The sequence below is a fragment of the Polypterus senegalus genome, chromosome 2 (genome assembly GCF_016835505.1).
Source record: "Polypterus senegalus isolate Bchr_013 chromosome 2, ASM1683550v1, whole genome shotgun sequence".
NCBI lineage: Eukaryota > Metazoa > Chordata > Cladistia > Polypteriformes > Polypteridae > Polypterus > Polypterus senegalus.
Genome location: NC_053155.1, coordinates 291,848,052 through 291,874,840, shown reverse-complemented (window position 1 = coordinate 291,874,840; position 26,789 = coordinate 291,848,052). Strand labels below are relative to the sequence as shown.

The following is a 26,789-nucleotide window of genomic DNA, read 5'->3' as shown; positions in this document are numbered from 1 at the left end:
ATTGGCTTTATTTAGTTAATGCACATCTTGCATAGCATTTCTGATAATTAACAGGGCTGCAGCAGCAGCAACCAAGCAGAGGAGTCCTAAGAATAGGAGGGTCAGCTTGTAAAAAGGATTACCTGAGGAAATTGGGGGGGGAAAAAATTTAAATGCCAAACACTTGCTTCAGGAGCCACTCTGCTCCCCACTCAAAAAACTTAAAGCACTTCTTTCAAACCAACTAGATGGATTTCTTAAGAAACAAAGCTACATTGTTGACTTACCATAAAGATGAAAGTTCTCTGGGTTTAGCTTTTCAGACATGGCTACAGCCCCTTCAATGGCTCTCTTGGCAATGTGGGCACTTTTGGGACAAAGACTTCCTGAGCAGCGTTTATCTAAAGCATCAGAAGCAGGGCTTGGCATTACTAGGAACATGGAGGGTGGAAGGAGACAAAGAAAGGAGTTTGTTTAATGAACACAATTGCTATCCCAATAGTTGCTTCAGCAACAAAAATCAGTCTTGAACTTACTTCTTCCATCAAAGCAGCCTTCATTGCAAGCATGAGGTGCTGCTGGGCAAATTTCAGTGGAGCACATAAAGTAAACCTAAAACAACATTAAGTATTTAAATTTGTATTAAGTGATAACCGCCTAGGTTTTAAAATTTCAAAAAGAAGCAAACTTAAAAAGTTTTGGCTCTAGCCGACCTCTTCATCCAAGTGTTTCCAAGTCCTGGGGTCCAAAAACTGAAATGTTTGGAGGTTAAAGCGACGGATATATTTTGGCAAAGGATACCCCGCCAAATCTTTTAGAATCAAATTGACTGCAGATTCATTACGTGGACACCTGAAACAGAAAGGCATATTGAAATACTTCTGGGGGGTCGGGAAGTACACCCAGATTCAACTCTATACTGGCTCGTCAAGAAACTTTAATGCTCATTTGGATCAATGTTCCAGTTTGGGTTGCAATCATTGCCTGAAGCTAAAGCACACAATCTGTGCAGCTCAAGATGGAAGTCATAGAAAGTCTCATTGTCATTTCTTAAAAGATTTGGCAGAAATGGCACACAAGGACCAGGTTTAGCTGTACACTAACAAAATGGTTTCTGGAGGCAATAAAACAAAAATGCTTTCCAGAGGTAAGCAAACACCAATTTTAAAAGGAGATTCTCTTAATCACAGACTTGCCTTTAAATATAGGATAAATGAGAACATCCATGTTCTACTGCAGTATGAAAGGCTTAAAGAAACCAAATTTAAAAAAGACTGAGCAGTTCTTTAAGGTAGTTTAGAGGCGGGTAAGAGAACCCAAATGCCATATGGAACAGATGTTTCATTGTGGAAAGATAATGGAAGTAACAACAACTTTCAGAACAGCTCCAGGAAAAGGAGCATTTTTACTTCAAGTACTTAGGTCACTTGGAAGTAAAATCACTTACCCTTCATAGATGAGTACCCAAGCATTCATTGAAGAACGAGGGTATGCAATGCAGTAATGTACCAGCAACACCATATTCGGTTCAGGTGGGTTTACAAGTAGGAGTTCCAGGTAGACGGTCTTACCCAACAAAAAGCTAAGGGGTACCTGGGAATATGGGTAAAATGAAGAGTAGCTTTCATCTAGAGAGAAAGAAAGCCCATAGTTAGGGTGTGTTTCTCCCACCATCACATTCTCAGCAGTTTCAGATTACTAAAAGTGAACCTATGGCAATTCTTAAAGAAACTCCAAGTTGCCCAGAGGAAATGGAAGCAGGAGGAGGAGACACATTCATCACTAAGTAGCCAGTGCTAGTCAGACTTCCTTTGGAGTAGTGACATTCCACCTGGAGACTACAGACACACGTCACATTAGAAGTGTTAGGCCATCAAACCCTATGGTGGAAAAAAAGGTCGAGCTCTTACCGAAATGGACTGTCTCTTGTAATCAGTCCATACGTTTGTAGCTTGCGTCTGATTAGGCCTTGAACTTCAGCCACATAAATTGTGGTTTCAGCAATGACCTGCATTTAAAGGCTTACCATGAGCTTGCAGCCATTCAAAAATGGTTAGCCAAGCCAATTAAACCAAAAAGACTTACAAAGACGTAGGTGCCACAGCCAGTCACTGGGAATTTAAAAATGGCAAATTCTGGAGTGCAGATCACAGGGAGACAAGACTGGTTGCCTGAAACCACCAACGTTGCCGGGTCCACTTCAGGTTTACTGGCAGTGCGATAAACCGCAAAGACAAAGTGGCCATCTGCTGTGCATGCTAGAAGGGGTACAAAATTTGTCTCACAAAAAGGCATTGCACTTCACCCAATTGGCTTTCTCCACCATCCCATTACATACTATCCATGGGGTAATAGCAGTGTGACGTTTCTTCATCCACACAACATCCATTAGCCAAGCAGGAGTGGGGTTTAGCACCAGGAGGACCACAGGTCACTTGTTTATTCCTTGGTAGGTTGCAGCCTAATCAGGGGTACATGGTGTACTTACAAGATCAAGACACACAAATCTAAGCTACAGCCAAAGCAAGCAATCCTCATTTTGACGATTAAGAGATTTCCACAAATCAATCATTACCTTGATGAGCCACAATCCTCTGTACAGGGCACATCATGTGCCTTTTCAGCTTTTCTCCAGTACTGGTCTGATGAACAATCGTTAGCTCATAATGTTTACTCTGTGCAGATACCAAGATTCATCATGGATGAATTTCATACTACAACCACCTTTAAATCTACAAACCAATTCTCTTACCACAGTCTTGACATGACACCCTTTATAAGCAGCAGAAAAGACTAGCTTTGTAGCTTCCTCCACCAGGCTAAACCCACAAGATTTGGGAGCTTGGCTAACCACTACTACCAAGCTGTTAAAGGAATCTATGATACAATACCACAAGTCACTATGAATTCATGCAACATTTAAAACCATCCCCTTCACAAGGATACTTGCCAACTACTTTGACTTCATTAAGAGGACCCAATGGCAGCTCAATGGACATACAGTCCTCCAAACAAGACACTCCAGCTTCAATTGGAGAGGGTGCAGGAACAGGACACCTCAAGTGGATCATCGTCCTGTGCCCAGCAAAGGAGGTGTAGATCACGGTTAGCACATAATGGTGATCCTAGGAATTCGGGAAAGCAAACCTTCAGACAGTGTGGCGTCTGATCTGACTTTTGGTGCACAGTCATACAGCTGTCATCTCACCAATATCTTGACATCACAGGCTGTATAAGGGACACTGAAATAGATATCCTTCTCTTTGACTAGATGATATCCACATTTACTTGCCAGGCTGACCACCGATACTTCTTTACCTACTTTGTCTAGATTTAAATTAGATAAGACAAGACAATAAGGCTAAAATCCCATCCCAAGGATTCTAGAAAAGCCATTCAGTTCCTGAACTTGCCTAGGATCTTCACAAGTTGCACAGAGGCAGTAGGCAGCCTTACACTCATTGCAGACTTGTGGCACATTACTGGAGGAGTCTCAGGCTTTACAGTGACCGGTGTGCTTGGTGTAAAGAGAAGGGGACATTTCATATCCACAACCATGGAGGTTCCTCTAGCAGTCTTATAGTAGACAGTCAGTATGTAATGGTGGTGCTAGAAGATAAAAACCAAGGTTTAAGCCATTAACTCTACAAGCAAGCAGTTTTAATAGGCTTCAATTTAAGGCTGATAGCAGTGTAAAGGGGTAAGGTGGTTGTGGGTGGGCTGAAGCCTATCAAGAGAATCATCAAGATGTGGCCCTTAATAAATGAACAGGTGATCAACAAGAAAACCAGAGACCAGCTTAGAGTGTCATATGCTTGGAATGAACTTTGGAAAGTCAAGTGGGACATCAAAGGATGAAAAACCATCCCAGTCCTGGCGACTTGCATTCACTTTCAATCAGAATTTATGAAGTTTCCAAGTCCACCATATAACTTAACGTGGAACATTACAATGAATTGATGTTCAGGAGCATTGTATCTTAATCCATGGAATTAAAAAAACCCACAACAATTAGAATATACTGCCATTATCAGTGACTTGCCAAGTTTGTAATTTAGTACAGTCTAAGGATCTAATCTTGTACAATACGCTACTGTGGCAGTCAGTTTGTCTGTCCAGGATTTTAAATCACCTGTATCTCACAAACTATTTGACCTATTGACCTGAAATTTGGTACACATACGTGACCTCTACGGTCTGCTTTTGGGGTGAGGATTTACTACTCTATTTTATTGTAGAATCGGCTCTTGGCAGCAGGGCAGCTGTGCAGTGCATGCGCTCAGGCGCTGTTCTCATCCCTACCAGCTTCGGCGTCACTTCCCCTACCTCTCCATATCTCAAATCATTCTTGAGGCAGATAGCTAGAGGGCATCATCACTACCACCTTTGCCGTCACTTCCTATACCTCTTCATATCTTAAGCTAGCAGTTAAAAGCATTCTTGAGGCAGATTGAACACTTAAGTGAAAAAACCTACTAAAAATCACAACACAAACGTGAAAAGATGCTGACAGAAGAGAAACAGCGGGCAACTAGAGTGGAGAAAAAGCTGCTCAACCTCTGAGCAAACGAATGCTAAACGTACAGAGAAAGTGGATGAAAATTAAGTGTTATCGTGCTGTCCACTGTTACTGGCAATTACATGATGAGAGGTGGAGCACAAGTGGTTATTACACTACTTAAGGACTCAATTCTATTTAAGAGGTTGCTTTAGTCATGGGGGGGAAAAAAAAAAAAAAAAAAAGCAAAAAAGCAACTAACCACAATGGACATATCACAGGCAGTGTAGAGTGCACTAAAGGAGACATAGTTGGGACCCTTCTGCACAGCATAGCCACAGTGTTCAGGAGCAGCAATGGCTGGCACTTTCTGCAAGTTTTTATCTAGGAGAGAGGGTGGAAAAGGTAAACATGCAGGTCTTTAAGCTTGGGTAGGTGTGAGATATAAACCCAAAAAAATTACCAAGAACTTTAACATCTTCTGCAGAACCATTAGGCAATAGGACCCTCATACCAGAGGATCCACAAATCACTTTAGGCAGAGAAGCTGGAAAGGCTGTGGTCGTTACGGGAAGATCTTGAGTAGGACAACGTATTGTCAAAGACTTCCACATCCCACCAGCAGGTTTGTAGAGTACTTCCAGAACATAATGGCCACCCTGTTATACATGCATTTTGCTCAATGAGCTTTAAAGTTCAAATACACCAACCTATATTTCAACCCCCACTTGCCTGAAGATTAACATGACAGCCTTTGTAGGGTATGGAAAAAGTCACATGGCCAAGAGCTTTAATCAGTGTGTACCCACAAGCTCTTGGGACTTGCACAACTGGAATTTGTTCAGAATCACCTGCATTGATAAGCAGACAGTCACCCACTGCTGTAGATTGAAGTAATGTGGATTAGGGGGCGGAGAGACGCTGCTACTTGCCAATTAACAGAATATCCTGGAGTGATTCAACAGGAAGCTCCACCATCATGCTCAAAGATTTACAAGCTATAGGGAGAGGCAAAGGCTTGATTGCAGATGTTGCGGTCGTGGTAGCTTCTGGCAAATCTGCACCAGTTGTTGAGCACCTCATTTGCACTCTCATTTGTGAACCGCTTCTATGCTTGTAAATGACCATAAGCAAGTAGAAGCCACCCTAAAACAAAAAAGCCAAGCTATAGCATTAGGACACTCAACAGGTTTGAAAATCCCAAAATATGGAAGACCAAACATCTTGCTGGTTTCTTCATCATTGAAGCAAGCTGGACAACAATTCAATCAAAACCGAAGTAACCAAAAACCACCCATGGTGCAGATAAAATGGTACCTACAGAAATTCTGACATCACAAGATTTGTATAGTGCAGTGAAGGACAGTTGATGGTTTCTTTTCACCAGTGTGTAGCCACAACTTTTAGGACGAGTAACTACTGCCACTTCCTTGTAATGTTTATCTAAAAAGAAACCATCAGAATTCAGTATGGAAGCAATATTTTAATATCTACCACTCATTGGGGTTCGACTCACCAATTACATGAACCTCTTCCAAATGACCATCAGGTAGGTTAGTCATCATGTCTAAGCCTCTGCAAATCACAGCACTTGAAAGGATATGTGTGGTTATCCTAGTGGACGTTGCGATTGTTGGAGGAGATGGTTTAATTACTGGACATCTCATGGTTACAGGGCTCTGAACCCCATGAGCAGGCACATATAGCACTGTCACAATATAAGTATTGTGCTTGTTTGAATTTGGGGAATGGAGGGAAAAAAAAAAAAAGTTACAAAATGGTCATGGGGACCATTAAGATCCACTTGATCAAGCCATACAGAAGGGGTTGAGTTGAATCCCACAAAAGTAGATATCAGCAAGGTTATTTGTGTGTCTAACACTTGACAAGCTTGCATTCTTACCCATATATAAACGTCACATGCATCATAGGGTACTTTCAAGACCATCTTTCTCCCAACTCTCCTTAAAATGTAGCCACACTCTGGAAGGGCCTGGTATACAGCAACGGTTTCATTGAAAGACACTGGAGAACACCACATGTTCACATCACCAAAAGTTCTTCAGAAGAGGAATGCAGAGTCTAGAAAGGCTATATTAAAAACTTACCTATTTTCACCTGATCTAGAGGTCCATAAGGTAAGGTCACACTCATGCTAGACTCTCCACAGGTCACAGGAGGGCTTGGGGTATACGGCTTGGAAAGGGTAGTGGTCATAGTTGTCATCTGGACACCAACTGGGCAACTCATTGTCAAAGACATTATAGACCCTCCAGCTGGTTTGTACAGCACAGTCAAGACATAATTATTGTTCTGAAAGGAAGGAATGGAAGGACAAACCTACATCTAAAAACAATTTTAGAGAAACAAACCTTTATACAGTATGTGGTCAGGTTTACTTGCAGGTTAAAAAGGGTTAACTGTGGAATCCATACCTTATGGTCTAGTCCTCAACTCCACCCCCCATAAACCAGCAAGTTTAAACTTGTAATAAACCAACAAACCACCACCTTACCAAGATATTGATGTCACATGCTGTGTATTTAACAAAAAAGAAGAGCGATCCTCGCTTTCTTTCTAAGGCGTATCCACATCCTTGTGGCGTCAGTGTTACAGGAACCACCTCATGAGCAAGATCTGTACATATAAATCCAGCAGTTAGAAACCTAAGCAAGCTACAGTTGCTAATTAAAACTTAACCAGAACCCACCTATTATCTGAACATCATCAAGAGAGCCATCTGGAAGCATTGCCGTCATGCTGGTAGAGCTGCAAATCACAGTAGGTTTTATAGAGACAGTGAATATTGTGGTTCTGGACGGCATAGTAGTGATCGTAGTCAGCCCATCCCCAAAGGTAGTTGGGCATTCCATCTGGACAGCTATTTCTGGCCCACTTGAAGGCTGGTACATGATGTCAAGAACATATGAGCCACCCTTAAAAAAAAAAAAAAAACCTACCTCAAAAAGGTGGAACCTATCAAATCTTAGTTTGTTAAAGCCACTTTGTCACAATTCCTGGCTGTTCATTCCAACCCACTGTAATGGCCAAGACACTTACTATGATCTGCACATCACAAGCTTTATAAAGGGCAGTGAACTGCAGGTTTCCTCGGGTTTTTATCAGTGTATATCCACAGCTTGAAGGTTGTTGGGTCACAGCCACTTGCTCACCAAGAGCATCTAATAATAAAGATAGTTTTAGATGCTTGCCCATTGGGGTGGGTTAGTATAAACTGAACTACTCACCCAAGACACCGACAGACTGTGGAGAGCCATCAGGCAAAGTGACCATCATACTAGAACTGCGACAGATTACAATGGGAGTAAAACCCTTTGTGGAAAGTGTACTGGTGCTAGATGGCATTTTAGTAGTTGTAGGTACTTTGATTGGGCATCTCATGGTCACAGACATCTCCATACCACCATCAGGTGAGTACAGTACATTCAGAACGTAATGATTTCTCTGAAAATGTAGAAAAATTAGATGCAAGAATAGGCCCCAACTGCAATATTCTAGGTACTAAAGAATCAGTTCATCCACTTCATACAAGACTGTTACTGGCATCTCTGTATGGATTTCATTTTTTTGTCAATCACAGATTTTATATACTTACCAAAATTCTTATGTTGCAGGAGGTATAAAGGGCAGAAAACGCAAGATTGATTGGCCTTTTCTCCAGTAAGTACCCACAGTCTCTAGGAGCCTGAACCACAGGCAATGCCTCATTTTTTTCAACTGAGGGAGAAGGTACAGATGTAAATATGCTTGTTAAGCTAGGAGGTTCAGTACAAAAAGAGGCTTACCTATTACTTTGACATCATTTATGGAGCCCATTGGAAGCAACACCATCATGTTTGAAGCTTTGCAGATCAGAATAGGAGCACTAGGTGTGGTCCAAATGCTCCTTGTTGTTGGAGCTAGTGTAGTTGGAAAAAGGGATCCAGTAGTAGGACACTTCATATGAACCTTCATTTTCACACCATTTGGAGTTGTATAGACCACAAGAAGAACATAAAAGCCACCCTGGAAGGACACAGTCTAGCATCTTTGAACTACAGGACCAAGTTGATCTAGAGGTTTTTGTACAAGTACATTTTGACATGGCAAAAAGGTCTTACCTTTATTTGGACATCACATGCCGTATATAAGGAGGCAAAGACCAGTTGCTTGTATTGTTTAACAAGTGTGTAGCCACAGCTTTTGGGTGCAGTGATGACAGGTACCTCTCTGTGAAGTTTATCTGAAAACGATGGTTTGGGGGAGAGGGAGTCGTAATTTAGAAAGTGGAGCAACAACACACAAATATGTTTTAACCTCACCTATTATTTTAACATTTTCTGGGGCACCGCCTGGTAGAACCACCATCATGCTAGACCCTCTGCAAAGTGTTTTGGGTGGTGCAATGGAGGTTGTAGGCTTTGTGGTAGTAGTAGTGGTGGTGGTGGTGGGTTGTGTTGGCTCAACAACTGGACAGCTCATGGTCACAGACTTCTGGGAATGTCCATAAGGTTGGTATAGCACAGTCAAGATGTACTGGTTATACTGAAAGAACAAGAACTCCTCTAAATCAGGGAGGCCATCTATCACAACTGTCTTTTCGTTATATAGATCAGTATGCAGACTCCTGGAGATGGACCCGAATTAAGCAGTAATGTAATTGTTCGGTTCTCCAGGTTCTTTATACTAACCCCAAATGGACATGGATTTGGTGCTATTTAACCTACCTTAATATACACATCACATGCATCATATGGAGTGCTGAAAACAATCTTTCCACCCGCTTTTCTTAGTGTATAGCCACACTCATTTGGAGCCTGGTTCACAGCCATACTTTGATTGAAGAAATCTTGGGAGAGTAGACAACACACCAATAAAAGGAGGACACCATTCCTACATCAGTTCAAGAAGTTTCCCACCCAACCACATCTTAAAGCTCACCTGTTATTTTAACCTGACTAAGCAACCCAGCAGGCAATATCGCTTCCATGGTGAATTCTTGGCAAATCACTAAAGGGATACTGGGCGTCACTGGCATGGTTGTAGTGGTTGACATGGTTGTTGGTGGTTGAATGACTGGGCATTGCATGGTCACAGATGTTTCAACTCCACCAGAAGGTGTATACAGCACACTCAGCATGTAGAATTGATTCTAAATATATTTAAAAAAGAAAACCCCTTTTGAACAGGAGGCTCTTCAGAGCTCAAAACCAGTATTGCTAGATGTTCTATTCTTGTTTCACAAATCTACCAAGTCAAGTTAAGTTGGGGAGCATGCATTGCCACATCCACTACACAACTTGGGATCCCAGTTGGCAACCCCACAGGCAGACACGCAGTCCAGTCCCACCCTCCGGAAATGACCCTCTATATGCTGCAGCCAGGTGTTGCATGGGCAACCCCTTGGTCTGGTCCAGCCACTTGGGTCCCCAACAATGAAGATCTTACAAGCTGGATCACCCTTGGGGAAAACGTACCACATGGCCATAGTGCCGTAACCGACGCTCCCTCACAATGCAGGTAATGTGCCTCATTCAGGACTCCATGAGCAGCTGCTCATTCGACACAAAATCAAACCAACGGTACCCAAGGTTTTTCTAGAGAGACACAGTACCAAACGAGTCCAGTCTTGATCTCAGGTCACTGGATAGTGTCCATGTCTCACAACCATATAACAAGACAAGCACCAGGACTCTAAAAACCTTGGACCTTCGCCCTTTTGAATTGATATTGGGAGCGCCACACACCCCTTTCCAGTGACCTCATGACCCCCCATGCTCTCCCAATATGTCTGACTTCACAGGAAGAGTCATCAGAGACATAAATGTCACTGCCAAGGTAAGTAAACCTCTCAACAAGGTCAACACTCTCTCCGCAAACAGACACACTGCTGATGGCTGTGCCCAAGAGGTCATTAAAGGCCTAATCGTGGTTTTTATCCAGGACACTCGCAAGCCCAGACACTCCGACTCCTCACTCAGTCTCTCAAGCACCCCAATCTTCGTAGAGTCAATGGATGCTCTGATCACAGCATCGTCAGCAAAGATCTATGAACCTTTCTTCACCAACAGATGCCCCACAGCCACTGGACCCCATAACCTTGCCCAACACCCAGTCCATACAAGCGTTGAACACAGTAGGAGCAAGAACACCCCTGATGAACCCCAGAATCAATTGGGGAAAAAAAAACAGTTCCTGCCGCCACTCTGCACAGCGTTCACAATACCAGTGTACTGGCCGGCCAGGATATACAGCAACCTCGAGAGGATCCCGCGAATCCTCAGGATGTGCCACAGGGCAGCTCGATCAGGTGAGTCAAACGCTTTGCAAAAATCGACAAAGGCTGCAAAGAAACTCTGCTGATATTTGCGTTTGTGGTCCATGAGAACCCTCATTGCCAGGATGCAGTCGATGGTAGGTGAGCAGGTGATCACTGGTCCTAGTGAGGACCTTACCCGGTACCGAGAGCAGCGTTATCCCCCCTGTAGTTGCTTCAATCCAGGCGATCACCCTTCCCTTTCCAGATAGGGACGACAAGTCCCGTTTTCCAGTCAGTTGGGATGCCAGTGTCCCAAATGGAAGCAAAGATTGCTTGCAATACCAGGACGACAGCCTTACCACCAGCTTGGAGAAGTTCACACCAGATACCACAGATCCCTGCAGCCTTTCCCCCTCAGCTGGTTCACCACCTGTGCAATCTCAGTGAGATGGGGGGGGTTCACAGCTAATTTGAAGATCAGCCCCAAGAACCGTGGACACAGATAGCCAACGCCCTAGCTGGAGGTTCAGCTTTGAAAATGCAGATTAAAGAAAACTTACATCAACTGTACTTTATTTGTGAGAATTCTGTTAGCTAACTCAGTGTTTGTAATAATGTAGTCATGCGGTCATAGTGAAAGCCAGCTGTGCCTTTATTCGACACTAGCCCCAATTTAAGCAAATTTGATACATTTTTATAAGCATGCTTTTGGGTTTTGTGAGCATACAGCTGGGTAACACACACAAGTATACACCACTCAAACCCTGTTCAACTTTTATATCTGATGCCTGCAAGGCCAAAACTGAGAGCACAATGTCAATTCTGTTCAGACCAAAAATTTAGGCCAACCCACAAATAGTGGTATTTGAAAGGCCTCAAATCTGGTAGGAAGAGAGCATGCCAACATAAGGGCTCTTAGGAGTTCCACAAGTCACCCCAAACTAGTGATCATGCCACAAGCTAGGCTGCAGTTTATTTTACCAATGGCATGGTCACCTCAGAGGTCCATTTACACCTCACAGCTACAGACATTAAGGGTATCCGACAACAGCAAGTACACCTATTCAAAACAAACCCTGATGTCCGAGACTAAATGACCTTTAAGATTCATCAGGACAGTTTCCCCAGAGTCTGCCTAGGTCTTAAATCCAACCTCAACTACAGAATGGTGTCTGTCAAGCCCAAGCATTAAACTCACCTTAATTCGGACATCACAAGATGTGTATTGTGCAGTCAGGAGGAGGCCTCCAGGTTTTCTTCTAAGCACATAACCACACCTTGAAGGAAGCTGGTTAACTGGCACGGCTTCATTTCGATTATCTATATACATAACACCCAGAAATTAAAAAAAAAAAAAACACAACAAGCTTGGCTTAAAGCATTGCTTTTAGTGCAAGACTCCAGTAGAGGCTTTACCTAGAATAAGCACATCTGTCGGAGATCCTTCAGGAAGCATCACACTCATTGCGAAGAAGTTGCAGGTAACAGGAGGTGCACTGGGTGTACTTTTCACTACATTAGTAGGAGGGATGGTTGTAGATAGCCCAGCATCTCCAGAAGAGGTGGGACACTTCATATGCACCTTCATTTGCTGCCCATTTTCAGTTGTATAATACATAGTCAGCACATAGAAGCCATCCTAATAAGGGAACATAGATTTAAAATAATCTGAATTTGGAAAAGAAAATACAAATCCCACACAATTCCAAATTGCTGCCGGAGAGGCGCTACTACACTTGACAAAACTTACCACAATGCGTATATCACAAGCTGTATAGGAAGTTATGAACACAAGATGTACGAAACCTATCACAACCTTGTACCCACAGCTTACTGGAGCATTTACCACAGCTACTACTTGATGAAATTTATCTAAAAAACCCAGAAACCAGAATATTAAATCTATAAAAAACACACACACAGTGGATTGAGAACATCCAGAATAACTCAAACATAAGAGACTTACCAATTATTTTGATACTATCGGGTAAGGCCTTGGGTAGCGTTACCATCATGCTAGTGTCACTGCACATCACATTTGAAGGACCAACTGCTGGCATGGTTGTGGAAGTTGGTAGAGATCTTAGTGTTGTAGTATTTTTACTAGTAAAAGGACTTGGGGCTGTAGTTTGTATCACATCACCAACTGGACATCTAAGAGTAATGGACATCTGCACGCCTCCAAAAGGTTGGTAAACCACCACAAGTACATAGTCACCCTCCTACACAAAAATTACAGAAGTTCCTTTCAGTGAATTGTTTAAAAGTCTGCCAGTTCACACAAGCTCCAACACCAAAAAGGGAACAGATTTTGACAACTGCACGGGCTATTACGTCTAAAACTTTAGACTTTCAGGGCACTAACATACCATAGGGAACCAAACCTATCACTTTTACAGCACAATATTTTTTAGCATTTTGATTAAAATAAAATATTCCATACAAGCAAGTCAAGTTTAACAACTAGGTTTGAAACAAAATCAACCCCCACCCATGAGAAAAAAAAAGCTAGGCCAGCAAAGTAAAACTTTAAAAAACTAGTAAAAATAAATAAAAATTAGAGAACTCAAAAGGATAAAAGCTTATTCTAAAAGGTTATTGGATCCTGCCAGGTTTTGAAAGTTTACAGATTCTCCAATGGAGAATTAGATTTTTTTTTCAATTTCAAATATAGCACATCAGTTGCCCACTGACTTCAGAGGTGAATTAGGATTCTTCCCGTTGATTACAACGGTACTGGCATGAAGACTTATCATAAAGGCAATCAGTTTGTTTGTCCTTCTCCACTTTAAGCCCATCTGGAAGTACACCAAACACAGCTGTTTGTGGATTTGGAGGGATTGTGACATCAAGGCTGTCTGAGACACATTCAAAGATTTTGGTCCAAAATCTTGGGGTATTGGTGGTGGAAAAAAGTGGTTCTCGTGCAGAAGTGCCACAGATAAAAGCTTCCATCTTAATGCTTCCTACATTGGTTTCATATTCCGAGTGAGTGAAGCACTATTGGGATGTTCGTACTGTAAATTGAAAAGGACTTGTACTTATTGGGATACAAAGCAAGGGATATAAAAGTAATGCAGGATCTAATTTTTATTGTGGACCAAGCATGTGTTATGCTCATTTATTTGTGTTAATGTCCAGGTTTATAGTTTGCCACCCAGTAATAAAAATTGAAAGTTGGGTAGAGGCATGCCACCTTCTGCCAGATATTTTTAGGGTTGCCTTTTGAGGTTATGGTTGAATGTAATTTTAGATTTATTGATGTGTATTGGCAGGTTTTGAAACGGAAAACCATATCTTAGGAAGGATATTCATCTTAATGTTAATTCTTCCAGCTGAAGTGAGATGAAGGGTAGACTACCTATGCTAGTCTTGCTTATTCCCCCACCCCATACAGATGGCAAAAATTGTTGATAAAGAGCTTTGTTTACTTGTGATTTTTACCCCTAGGTATTTAATCTGATCTGCGATGATAAAAAGGGACCAAATTTTTTTTTTTAAATTATTAGTACTGTTAGGCCTGCAGGCACAGTATTTTGTGGATCCGATATATACAGTAACATATCTGCAATATAGTGAAACTAGCTTTATTGCAGACCATCTTAAAATTTCAACATGCTGTATATAGGCCGCCAGTCATAGTACCAAAAAGTGTCAATCTATTAGATGGACCATGAACAACTCACCCACTAGTGTCCATCCAGTCCTGATATAGGGAAGCAAAACTAAGTCAAGCTAATCAAAAAGCTAAATTCTGGGTCAAACTTCAGACTTGTAACATTGAGAAATGTTATACTCCCAACCCAAATACCCATCCATCCCACATATCTAATTGGCTGAAGAACCATGCAGGGCTGTTACTAATAATTAACTAGGATATTGGAACTAGAGCTAGGTCAGGCTGTATCCTCAGTACAGTCAGGTCAAACAACTAGTCATACCAACATGCTGAAGTTACCTGCTGATGAAGAATTCAGGAGTCTACACAAAAGTACCTAGGCCATAACTAATCCTGAAATCTAGAGCTCAGTGTCCTACCATTTACAGGAGATTGAGAATGGGTTCGAGGATTACAGAACACAAATGGGGTAAAAAAAGTTACCTCAACAGAAACCTCACAGGAGTCATATGGAACAGTAAAAATAATCTTCCCTTTCACTTTCCTCAGCACATACCCACATTCTGGAGAAACAGCGCTCACAGGTACTGCTTCACCAAGCAAGTCTGAAAAAGGAGAAAAAAATTAAACCACACACATGGATTTATATAGTTAGGAACACAGATTTGGCTGTCGGTCTATTTGAAGACTCTCACCAACTAATTTGACTTGATCTGTAGGCCCATCTGGTAGTATTGCTATCATGCTTTTAGCCCTGCAAGTCACAGAGATTTGGATGGTAGGCTTTGTAGGTGGAGCAGTTGTTGGTACCTTGACTGGACATCTCATGGTTACAGATTTCCATGGATTATGAGCAGATTTGTATAGCACCGTCAGTACATAATGGTGATGCTGCAAAATTCAAGTTAAGCTTTAAATGCAACGGGATACAAAGAGTGCAAAAGGCTTATGGTCACAATAAGAAAGCTGCCCAGCTTCAGATAAAAAAGGGAAAAAAAAAAAAAACCAAAAACACACCACACACACCACCTTCCTCACCTGAATGTTGACATCACATGCATCATAAAGAGCTGAGAAAATTAAACTTCCATCATGTTTGGTCACTGTGTATCCACACGAACGATTCACCGCAACTCTCCCACTGGCCTTGTCTGTAACCAACAATCATGTCACAACCCACCCAGACTGTCAGTCCAAGGTTTATCCTAACACACTTACCAAGTATTTGAATTTCATAGTGCAAACCAGGCAATACCAGCATCATGCTGGCTGCTTGACAGAAAACCGTAGGGGACGGAGGAAGAGTGGAGGGCTTCTGGGAAGTTAGCGGAGGAAGGGTGGTAAAGCCAAAGTCTCCAGAAGCATTTGGGCATTTCATATTCACTACCAGTTGTTGACCAACTTCTGGTGCATAGATTACAGTGAGAACATAAAAACTACCCTGGAGAAAGGAAAGAAAATCCAGATCTTGATCCACTACCACTTACCTCATTAGTACAAGCCACTTTTTTTTTTTTTTTAATTTTATTTAAAAAAAAACCCAACACACCTCCTACAACACTTACAGAATTTTAATTTTAAAAGCCTACTTACCAAAATTGTTACATCACACGCTTGGTATGAAGTTGTAAAGGAAAGATAATTGTGACCTTCCTCCAGTAAATAGCCACAGCTTCTTGGTTGAGACACCACCTGTGCCTCATACCCAGAGTTATCTACAGGGAAATGAAGGAATTTTAGATCCTCAGGCTTTCTGGAGCCACACATCTGACTCATCCAAACTACTCACTTATGATGCGGACCCAGTCAGGAGACCCATTTGGCAGAATCACCCTCATGCTGGAGCTTCCACAGATCACAGTGGGCTGACTGCTGGGAGTCATGACGGTGGTAGTAGTAGGAACGCTTGGCGCCACAACAGGGCAGCTCATGGTCAGAGACAATTCTGTACCCTTAGCTGGCGTGTACAGAACAGTGAGCCAATACATATTATGCTGCCAAAATAATTATACAAGTTATATATTGCCAAGTACAAAAAAAATAAAGTAGGACAGGACCAGTGCAACTCACCTTCACAGTAACATCACAAGACGTGTACCGGACAGTCAAAGTAATTTTTCCATGTACTTTTACTAGGCTATAGCCACACTCCACAGGAGCCTGGTTCACAATCAATTCTTCATTAAACATATCTGAAGAATTTAGAAACCAAGATGAGCAACTTCAAAAATCCAGGCTACTTTCTATCCCACACCCCCATGAACTTACTTATTATTTTGACCTTATTTAGCTTGCCATCAGGTAGGACTGCATTCATGCCATCATATTTGCAAATTACTGAAGAGCTGTCTGCGGGCACTACCAGGACCGGACATCTTAAGGTTATATACTTCTTTGGCCCATGAGTTAGTTTATAGCCCACTGTCAAAACATACTTGCCATGCTAAAAAGAACCAGATAAGCTACCATTAACAATTAACACCTATTAGGTCACCAAAACTGAAACCAAACCACAGTACTGTGGACCTCCATTGTCCCCAGGATGGAGGGTGCAAGATCCCCCTGCCACCATACTATGGAGACCTGTACTCCCCGCAACTCCAACCACAGCCCCAAAAATCCATTACAAATCAGACCATTAATTCATGTCCTAATTTCTGCATACTCTAGCAGCTTCAAAAGAAGCCTTAAGGCAAAAATTCCAAAACTCAATGTATAGGTCTCTCTTAAAGCCTACCCAATACACAAACTGGAAAGAATCCTATTCCACTGTGCAAACTCTGCCACCTCCCTGAAGTTTTAGTCAAACCACACATTTGCAACACAAACCTTCCACATTCAAGAATAAAAATTCAGTGCAGTCAGTCAAGGCAACACAAAAGAAATCTTAGTGAGGTGGTAACTCAAGAAAACTTCCTACTGTAAAAATTCAGTAAAATTTAATATGCACACCACACTTTTAGAACCTCTTAAGGAATCTCCTTACCAACCAGAGTGAAGATCTGACTCAAAAAAGGAGGAAAGCTTACCTCAATGGACACATCACAAGCACCATAAAGACTAGTGAAGTTTATTTTTCCATGACTCCTAACCAGTTGGTAGCCACAATAACTTGGCACACTGTCCACTTGCACTTCTTGGCCAAAAGCATCTTTTTTTGAAAAACAAAACCCCCACAAAGTTAGAACTATAGCTGAACCATTTACCAAAAAAAAAAAACAAACTGAAACCCTTACCTTTGACTGTAATCCCATCAAGATTAGAGTCTGGTAACATCACAGTCATACTGGCATTTTTGCAAGTCACATATGGAATTGGTTTTGTTGGCACAATAGCAGGTGGAGTTGACTGCCCTGGATATGCTTGAACTGGGCATTTCATCTGCAGCCAGAATTTCTCTTCACCGATGGATCTATACACCACTGTCAGAGAATAATGACCATCCTAGCAAGGAGGAACAATTTTTTAAAAAACACACCAAAGAGAGGTATTTTAGAGTCTATAGGGACAAACATGCAAGATATATATATATATATATATATATATATATATATATATATATATATATATATATATATATATATATATATATATATATATATATATATATATATATATATATATATATATATATATTTTTTATAGGGACGGACACAACAGCTTTACATCAAGACTAGTTGAAAGATCACAGAAGGTTCCCATAACAGAGTTAGGAGTTATTGGGTGACAACTAAAAAAACACCCCCACACCAGCCTGAGGAAGAAGTCGTCAGACAAATGATGCAGGCAGCTTTGAAGCATCGTGGAATTTCTGGAGATTGTCTATGAAAAGTCTACCATGTTCAAAGGGTGGTGATGCTAGGAGCTGTTAATAGTCTTCAGCCCACCAAGAAACAGTAAAGGGAAATCCAAGGGGTAATGTGAATACAGCAAGCAGGGACATATGGACATTCACCTGTTACTATGAGGCTTACAGAGATGGTTTTAAAGTTGAAGTAAATAAAAAGCTGCAAAGACAGTCAGGCTTCCATCAAAGAACATGAAGTCCATAAAACCAGCAAGTTGTGTGGAGCCTGTCAGTTTTATTGGTTATGAACAGATGCTTTTATCAACAAAAGACCATAACTGAATAAGCAAAAAAAGGAACTTACCAAAATACGTACATGACAGCCATCATAAGTGGTCGTGAAGAGCAGAGTATTTTCTTTCTCTCTTAGCTTATAGCCACACTCCTTGGCAATACCAAGTATGTGATGTTCCTTATCTGCATCTACCACCCGAAAAAAAAAAAAAAAAAAGTGTAAAAACGAGAAGATTCAGTACACCCACCAGCTGCACATGAAGACTCACCCAAAACTTTGACATCTGAAGCTACAGGCAGTTCCACCATCATACTAGTAGACTCGCATATCACAACTGGAAAGTCATGAGGAGTATGGCTGCTTTGGTCACTTGCTGGACATCTCATGTGTCCAACCAATTTTGGGCCACTCAACGGCTTGTAGAGTACAGTCAGCATGTAATAGCCCCCCTAAAAAGATGTTCTGTTATCTTAGGCTGAAGGATATTTCACAACTCTGCTACACGTTGTGAAATATGGAAATACAGACTTTGTTTTAAATGTTCATTTTTATGCACTCTTGGAGGCCAAATGCTTCCTCCTGAAACTAAGTACACAATGGTCAATGCCTACTATACAAATTTAGAGGCCTACACAAGTAGCAGCCAGTCAAATGTTTGTAAACCTCCTATAACTCACCTGCAATTTTACATCACAGCTCCTATAATGGGCTGTGAAAGACACACTTCCATTCCAATGCTTTTCCAACATGTACTGGCAAGGTTTTGAAACATTTCTCACTGCAACCTCGTTACCAAGATAGTCTAGAAAAAACAAACAAGCTTCAAGATTACTGCAAGCTGATCAAGGATGACTCCACACTCAAGACACATACCAATGATTTTCACATCCTCTGGGGAACCCTTTGGAAGCAACATAGTCATTCCAGATTTGCCACAAGTCACTGACTGGCTGGGAATAGTCTCTGTTTCTTCAACTGGACATTTCATCTCAACAGATGCCTCGCCCTTTGTGTCACTTGTATACACCACAGTCAAGATGTAATGCCTGTGCTAAAATACCACATGCAGAAATACCATTCGATTAGTACAGTGGAGGATGTCCATCAACACCACTACTAAGGCAATGTAGCCAGCACAATTTAGTTGGTTTTTGTAGGCCAATACTGGATTCATTGTATAGGTCAAAGGGCATTAATCTGCCCAAGGACATGTCAGCATCTCACCTTTATTTGCACATCACAGGCCTTGTAGGAAGTTGTGAAAATCAGGCGCCGGTTTCCTTCCATTAAAATGTAGTGGCAGTGCTTGGCAGCATGGATGGGGACAGTCTTTCCATGATGGTCTACAAAACACAAGCAATACTTCTAACTTAACCCTTTTCCATTAACATTCAGACATTTTAGCTTTCCAACTTACTTCTGAGTCGGATTTGTTCTATTGGAACCTTTGGCAAGTACACAGTCATACTGGACCTTCTGCAGATGACCCTAGGTTTTCCAGTTGTTGCTGGGCATTCCATGTTTACAGAACCTTGCTTACCAGAAGCTGATGTATAGAAGACTGGCAAGACATAGTTGTAATTCTGATGGACAAGATAGAAATGTCAGCCAGAACAAGAGGATCTTCATGGTGTGCACTTCTAAGGGTAGTTTCTAAGCCTTCTTACCACAGTCTTAACATCACAGGACAAGTAAGATGCAGTCAGAAGGTTCATGCCACGGTCTCGGACCAGATGGTACCTGCAGTATTTGGGAGCATCTTTGACTGCAATCAACTTATTAAGTTGAGCTAAAAAGGAAGAAATCCTAGAATGACTATACAGAAAGTCCTCTGCAGTCGAGAGCATGAGACTGTTTGGGAATTTGTGTGTTTTGGTTCCTTCAAAGTGACTTACATTTTATGAAAACTTTCTCCAGGGGTCCATGTGGTAGCTCTATTGTCATGTTTGACACCCTGCAGTGAATTCTTGGCTTCATGGATTGTTCACATCGGACATTGACAGATTTGTTCATTCCAGACATTATGTACTTAACAGTCAGTACATGCTGCTTGCCCTTGTTTTAAAATAAATAAATTAAATAAATAAAATTCCACACTTGCAACAGGGGACTACTTCAATGAAGCACATACAGTCCAGCTGACACTTAAAGTTGGTGGTAAGGCCAGCAGTCAAAATGCTAACTTTCACTTAAACTTATTTCATAGTTAGCCTTCATTTTATGAAAGTGTGCCTTCTGTTCAAGACACACACTTATTTATATATATTTAGACTTCCTATGTATATTTGAAGTTGCAGATTTAGGGGAAACCTCTCACTATATCTGCAAGTTCCAATATACAGTGCATCCGGAAAGTATTCACAGCGTATCACTTTTTCCACATTGTTATGTTACAGCCTTATTCCAAAATGGATTAAATAAATTTTTCTCCTTAGAATTCTACACACAACACCCCATAATGACAATGTGGAAAAAAAAGTTTCCTTGAGGTTTCTGCAAATTTATTAAAAATAGAAAAACTGAGAAAAATCACATGTACATAAGTATTCACAGCCTTTGCTCAATACTTTGTCGATGCACCTTTGGCAGCAATTACAGCCTCAAGTCTTTTTGAATATGATGCCACAAGCGTGGCACACCTATCCTTGGCCAGTTTTGCCCATTCCTCTTTGCAGCCCCTCTCAAGCTCCATCAGGTTGGATGGGAAGCGTCGGTGCACAGCCATTTTAAGATCTCTCCAGAAATGTTCAATCAGATTCAAGTCTGGGCTCTGACTGTGCCTCTCAAAGACATTCACAGAATTGCCCTGAAGCCACTCCTTTGATATCTTGGCCGTGTGCTTAGGGTCGTTGTCCTGCTGAAAGATGAACCGTCGCCCCAGTCCGAGGTCAAGAGCGCTCTGGAGCAGGTTTTCATTCAGGATGTCTCTGTACATTGCTGCAGTCATCTTTTCCTTTATCCTGACTAGTCTCCCATTTCCTGCCACTGAAAAACATCCCCACAGCATGATGCTGCCACCACCATGCTTCACTAGAAGGATGGTATTGGCCTGGTGATGAGTGGTGCCAGGTTTCCTCCAAACGTGATGCCTGGCATTCACACCAAAGAGTTCAATCTTTGTCTCATCAGACCAGAGAATTTTGTTTCTCATGGTCTGAGTCCTTCAGATGCCTTTTGGCAAACTCCAGGCAGGCTGCCATGTGTCTTTTATTAAGGAGTGGCTTCTGTCTGGCCACTCTGCCATACAGGCCCGATTGGTGGATTGCTGCAGAGATGGTGGTCCTTCTGGAAGGTTCTCCTCTCTCCACAGAGGACCTCAGTCAGGGAGGTGACCAAGAACCCGATGGTCACTCTGTCAAAGGCCGTTCTCCCCCGATCGCTCAGTTTAGATGGCTGGTCAGCTCTAGGAACAGTCCTGGTGGTTTCGAACTTCTTCCACTTACGGATGGTGGAGGCCACTGTGCTCATTGGGACCTTCAAAGCAGCAGAAAATTTTTCTGTAACCTTCCCCAGATTTGTGCCTCGAGACAATCCTGTCTCGGAGGTCTACAGACAATTCCTTTGACTTCATGCTTGGTTTGTGCTCTGACATGAACTGTCAACTGTGGGACCTTCTATAGACAGGTGTGTGCCTTTCCAAATCATGTCCAATCAACTGAATTTACCACAGGTGGACTCCAATTAAGCTGCAGAAACATCTCAAGGATGATCAGGGGAAACAGGATGCACCTGAGCTCAATTTGGAGCTTCATGGCAAAGGCTGTGAATACTTATGTACATGTGCTTTCTCAATTTTTTTATTTTTATTAAATTTGCAAAAACCTCAAGTAAATGTTTTTCACGTTGTCATTATGGGGTGTTGTGCATACAATTGAGGAAAAAAATGAATTTAATCTATTTTGGAATAAGGCTGTAACATAAAATGTGGAAAAAGTGATGTGCTGTGAATACTTTCCTGATGCACTGTACATAGGAAGCGCAAATTTCCAATGTTCATCCTTTACGCTGAACTTAAACGTTATTTTATTACGGGGTACAGTGCAAAATGAAACATTTTGAAAATAATGTCCTTTTTGGTGGTCCTCACTCTTATGCCACAAGGAACTTTTGAAACGGACCTCTCCTTTTGGCAGTTTCATTCCTTATTTTCGTTAACGGAGGATTTATTTCATGGCAAAGGCGCACAAGGGCCGCCCCCGGTACCCCTTTTCCCGCACGACAACTGTCCACGCACCTACCACGTGGTTGGTTCCCTGCCTATATACATTAAACGAAATCCCATGCTCATGTGCCTCCTTAATTTCCTCAGCTGTTCATCATGGTCACTGCTCCCTTCTTTACTACACTGCGGGGGGTGAGCGGGGGCACCATGGCGCAAGTGCTGCACAATTGTAAGCTCATTATATAGGATGAATGCACTATGGCGCACAAACCGGGTGTTGATCTTTAGACAGGACCCTACAAGACCTCAGAAACATGATAAAAATGATGGAAGGCTGGACAGTCTTGCTGGCTGGAAACTTCCGGCCGACCTTGCCAGTTGTCCCAGAAGGAACACAGGCCATAGGTATGAAGACTTAAGACATGCTTTAACTTTGTTCTTAAAGTAAAACGTTGGTCTTATGCCAACAAACATGAGGGTTTACTTGAACTGCAACAAAAAAGCCTGAGAGTTTGCTGCTCTCCTCATCATCCTAGTGAATACCTTACAAAACCTTATTGAAAACATTTACCCCAACCTATGAAATCTGCATGAAAAGGACATTTCATGGTTGAAGGAGAGAGCTATTCTAAACACCAAAAAAAAAAAAAAGAAAATTGACATCATAAACACCATTTTACTTCACCAACTTACTTCCAAAAACAAAAACATACAAGTCTGTCAACTCTGTTGTAGAACTAGGGCACGGTGCACTATCTAGAAGAGTGTGTGCCCAGAAACTTTTTGAGAGTTGGCACACCAAATTATGTTACTACAAAACTTACCACTACTAAAACTTTGCAACGGCACCAGGCTTCAGATCAAACCTCTGCACAAGAACCTCATTGAGGCAACTGTCTTCACTGGAACGGACGCAGGGGAGACTATTCCGCGCATCCCTGTCATACCCTCTGACCTCCCATCCCAATTCAAACATCTCCAATTTCCAGTAAGGGTCTGCTTCGCTATGAAAATAAAGTGTCAAGTCAATGCTGACTCAAGATTGCTTCTCACATGGCCAACTGTACATTGCATGCTCAAGAGTAAGCTCAGCAGACAGCTTTGTAAATGACGTTTGCAGTTCTGCCCGTGGGCTGTAAAATGACAGAGATCCTTGCATCAAAAAAAAAAAAAAGCGCATTTCTCATAAACATTTACAATCATAAAACTCTTTACAATCATCAGATTCACTCAATACTAACGTAAGCCTACAATTACATTGACAACCATGTTACGTTATTTTTAAAATGTTTCCCTGTCTTTTTCATAATGTCCAACACACTACTTCGCTGAAAAGCGCAGGTATTTTGCTAGTCTTAATAGCAAAGAAATTAAGCAGTAATAAAAGCTATACTTTAACTGAATTGAAATATTTGATCATTTAAAGTGAAGCCATTTGAGCAGGGAGATTAGATAGATTATTTAGGAAACAAATTCAACATGGCAGTCTCAAATCTTGGAATTTGGTTGAACACAAAATACTGAGAATTCAATCCATGTAGTAATAGTACCTCCAAAACGCAGGTATTGTTGCATCCAATTCACTGTTGCAGGTTGGTTTTTAGAGGAGGGCTGTTGTGTTGGCTGGGATTGGCTCCAGCAGACCCCCGTGACCCTGTATTCGGATTCAGCGGGTTAGAAAATGGATGGATGGATGGATGGATGGATGGATGTAATGACTGCAGATTGTTACAACCCAATCTTCAAGCTACTAGTCACTTGGAGGGTTGTAGTGGCTACAGTTTTGTTCCATCCACATTGCTTCTTTAGAAACTCATTTAAATCACTTATTTAGGGTGTTCATTCTGCCATATCGAGTCATATAGGAGAAGCGTGGAAAGGGACAAAATAAACCACACAAGGCCCACTTTAAACATTTGAATAATAGCTTTTACAGAAGCTCAAAGAGCGGAAATATCCTCCAGAAGAATATAGCCTCCCACCTCTCAAATACACATCCAGAATGAATTGATGCAACGGTCTTGGGCACTTGGAGGAGAAGAAATGTTTTTAACTCGGATACTTTGCTTTCAAACATTAAGTTAATATTCTTTGAGTATTACCTGTAATTTTACATTGCAGCTTTCAAAGGAGGCTATTAACGTGACTGAAGCCATATCACGAATGAGCCTGAAGTCACAATCTTCTGCAACATCCTCAATATTTACTGCATTTCCAAATACATCTGTAAAAACAAGTTATGTTGATCTCCCATTCACTCATTGAGAGCTTCAAATTTGATGGGACTCAAAGCTGTAGCTGAACTGAAATAGCCTCTCACCTTTTAGTTGAATAGCCTGCAAGTTCCATTTTGGGAGGTGAATTATAATCCCATTCTTTGCACACAACAAATTTGGGAAATCCAGATAGTGGTAAGGATGCTGGACATGGGTTTCAACAGGGCAAGACATCACCACTTGTCCAGTTGCTCCAGCTGATTTATAGCTTACTGTTAGAACATAATCATCCTTCTGCAAAAATAAGCCAAACTCATTATAGACCAGGTCAAAAAACACCTTAATACGAGACCTAGCTCAAATATGGGTTCAGCCTTCAAAGTAAAGTGAAACTTACCATTTCCATCACATGGCAGGCTTTAAAAGAAGCTGAGAAGACAATTCTACCCAAAGAATCCCTCCATACAAGGTATTTGCACTTGTGTGCAATCTTGTAAGCAGTTATCCATTTATTAAAGCGATCTGCACAAAAGAGAAAAGAGGCAATTAAACCAATTTGACTTCTTGCTCGCCATACTAGAAGAGCACAGAACGGCAGACCTCATTCCTCATTACATTTCTTGTGGGTGCAGATTTACAGGATATCATCATAATGAAGTGGCATCATTACACTTTAACCTATTGGCCATCCAGTTTGCCCACATCTTGAAACTCTAGTAGAAAATTTAAAGTTTTGCATGGGAGGTTAAATGGACACCAGGAGGCAACAAGAGAAAGCTCATTACCTTTGACTTTCAGCAGGTCTAGAGGACCTTCAGGAAGGACAATTGTCATTTTGTCCCTTTGGCAAAATGTAAGCAAGATTGGTGTGGGTTCAGCAGGACAAGAAAGAACCACAGGCTTGTTTTTCCATACAAGGTTGAGGACAAAGCAGTCACCCTGCAAGCAAATGGAACTTACAATTGGTCCAGTAAAGTCTAAAGAACCACTGCTTTGAGAGAATAGTAGGGAGGTAGTCACTTACCAGTTTCTTGACATAACAGCCATTATATGGAGTAGTAAAATGGAAAGACCCATGCTTTCCATTTATATCATACTTGCACTTAGGCAGAAGATTAGAAATATCCAAAAGTGTAGAGGAGTTAACTATTAAAAATAAAATCACACACCATACACATAAGAAACCCTTTCAGTAAGTCATTCCACAAGCTTACATAACCTCAAAGCTCACCCTTTACCTTGTACAAAGAGCTCTTTTGGATGTCCTTTAAATACAACTGTCATGTTAGCCATATTGCATCCAACAGAATGTGGGTAGTGGTGGTGATGTGCTCCATCTTTACCACAAGAGGATTCATTTTTTGGAGGTAAAACAAAGGCAGGACTTTGATCACCCCATACTTTATCAGACTTTGACAAACTGAACACCCCATAGAAGTTAAATGGTGAACTTTCTCCATCTAGAAGATCTGCTCTCCAGTTAACATCATATAAAACATTGGAAATATCTGTTAAGACATCATTCCAAAGGTGCCCATTTGAAATTCTGGCTCTCAAATTCTCATTTTCCAAATCAGGGGAGGCCTGGTGAGCAGCCATATTGATAAAGTCAGGCACAGCCTTCAAGGGACTAGAATCACTGGCATCATCTTCTTGAAATGTCAGCTCTTTGTAGTATTTAGGTGCCACTGCTGGAATTGATAAATCAGAACTGCTATAACCTCGATGAGTTTTATAGAGATGGTTTACAGAAAACACACCACCTTCAAAAGATGTGCTCCCATCAACTCCAAGGTTTGAATTTCCTTCAAAAGCCAAGTTTCTCTCATCTTTAGAGCTATCCTCTTCAGGATAGAGAAAACTATGTCCTAATTCAAATGCAAAAGCACTACAAAACAACCAAACTAAAATAAGGGCAGGACAGGACTCCTGCCAATACGTTCCCATTGTAGTAAAAACCACCTTACTAACTAG

At 41.5% G+C, this 26,789-nt stretch overlaps 1 protein-coding gene across 2 annotated transcripts; it reads right to left on the bottom strand.

Moving 5' to 3' along the window:
- LOC120523999 lies at positions 1 to 26,789 on the bottom strand. Of its 2 annotated transcripts, none has more exons than XM_039745775.1 (60): positions 26,054 to 26,789; positions 25,840 to 25,961; positions 25,601 to 25,754; positions 25,213 to 25,337; positions 24,920 to 25,109; positions 24,702 to 24,823; positions 20,333 to 20,492; positions 20,105 to 20,226; positions 19,855 to 20,020; positions 19,662 to 19,780; positions 19,311 to 19,488; positions 19,115 to 19,239; positions 18,706 to 18,886; positions 18,507 to 18,625; positions 17,592 to 17,799; positions 17,385 to 17,506; positions 16,624 to 16,798; positions 16,426 to 16,547; positions 16,145 to 16,349; positions 15,949 to 16,070; positions 15,574 to 15,796; positions 15,394 to 15,506; positions 15,051 to 15,246; positions 14,839 to 14,960; positions 12,703 to 12,958; positions 12,487 to 12,608; positions 12,153 to 12,375; positions 11,935 to 12,056; positions 9,419 to 9,629; positions 9,205 to 9,326; positions 8,800 to 9,022; positions 8,599 to 8,720; positions 8,284 to 8,518; positions 8,094 to 8,215; positions 7,726 to 7,942; positions 7,538 to 7,659; positions 7,188 to 7,413; positions 6,993 to 7,114; positions 6,586 to 6,790; positions 6,381 to 6,502; positions 5,994 to 6,207; positions 5,799 to 5,920; positions 5,410 to 5,623; positions 5,210 to 5,328; positions 4,941 to 5,136; positions 4,740 to 4,861; positions 3,393 to 3,588; positions 3,188 to 3,306; positions 2,930 to 3,104; positions 2,732 to 2,856; positions 2,555 to 2,654; positions 2,318 to 2,440; positions 2,065 to 2,237; positions 1,890 to 1,987; positions 1,690 to 1,817; positions 1,427 to 1,607; positions 693 to 831; positions 516 to 591; positions 267 to 410; positions 1 to 122 (listed from the first exon to the last, which is right to left on the bottom strand). In XM_039745775.1, the coding sequence occupies exons 1-60, from the start codon at positions 26,760 to 26,762 to the stop codon at positions 16 to 18; spliced, it is 9,843 nt and encodes a 3,280-aa protein (XP_039601709.1). In that variant the 5' UTR covers positions 26,763 to 26,789; the 3' UTR covers positions 1 to 15. The 2 variants fall into 2 exon arrangements, with proteins under 2 accessions (XP_039601709.1, XP_039601710.1); XM_039745776.1 differs by having other exon boundaries at positions 8,284 to 8,503.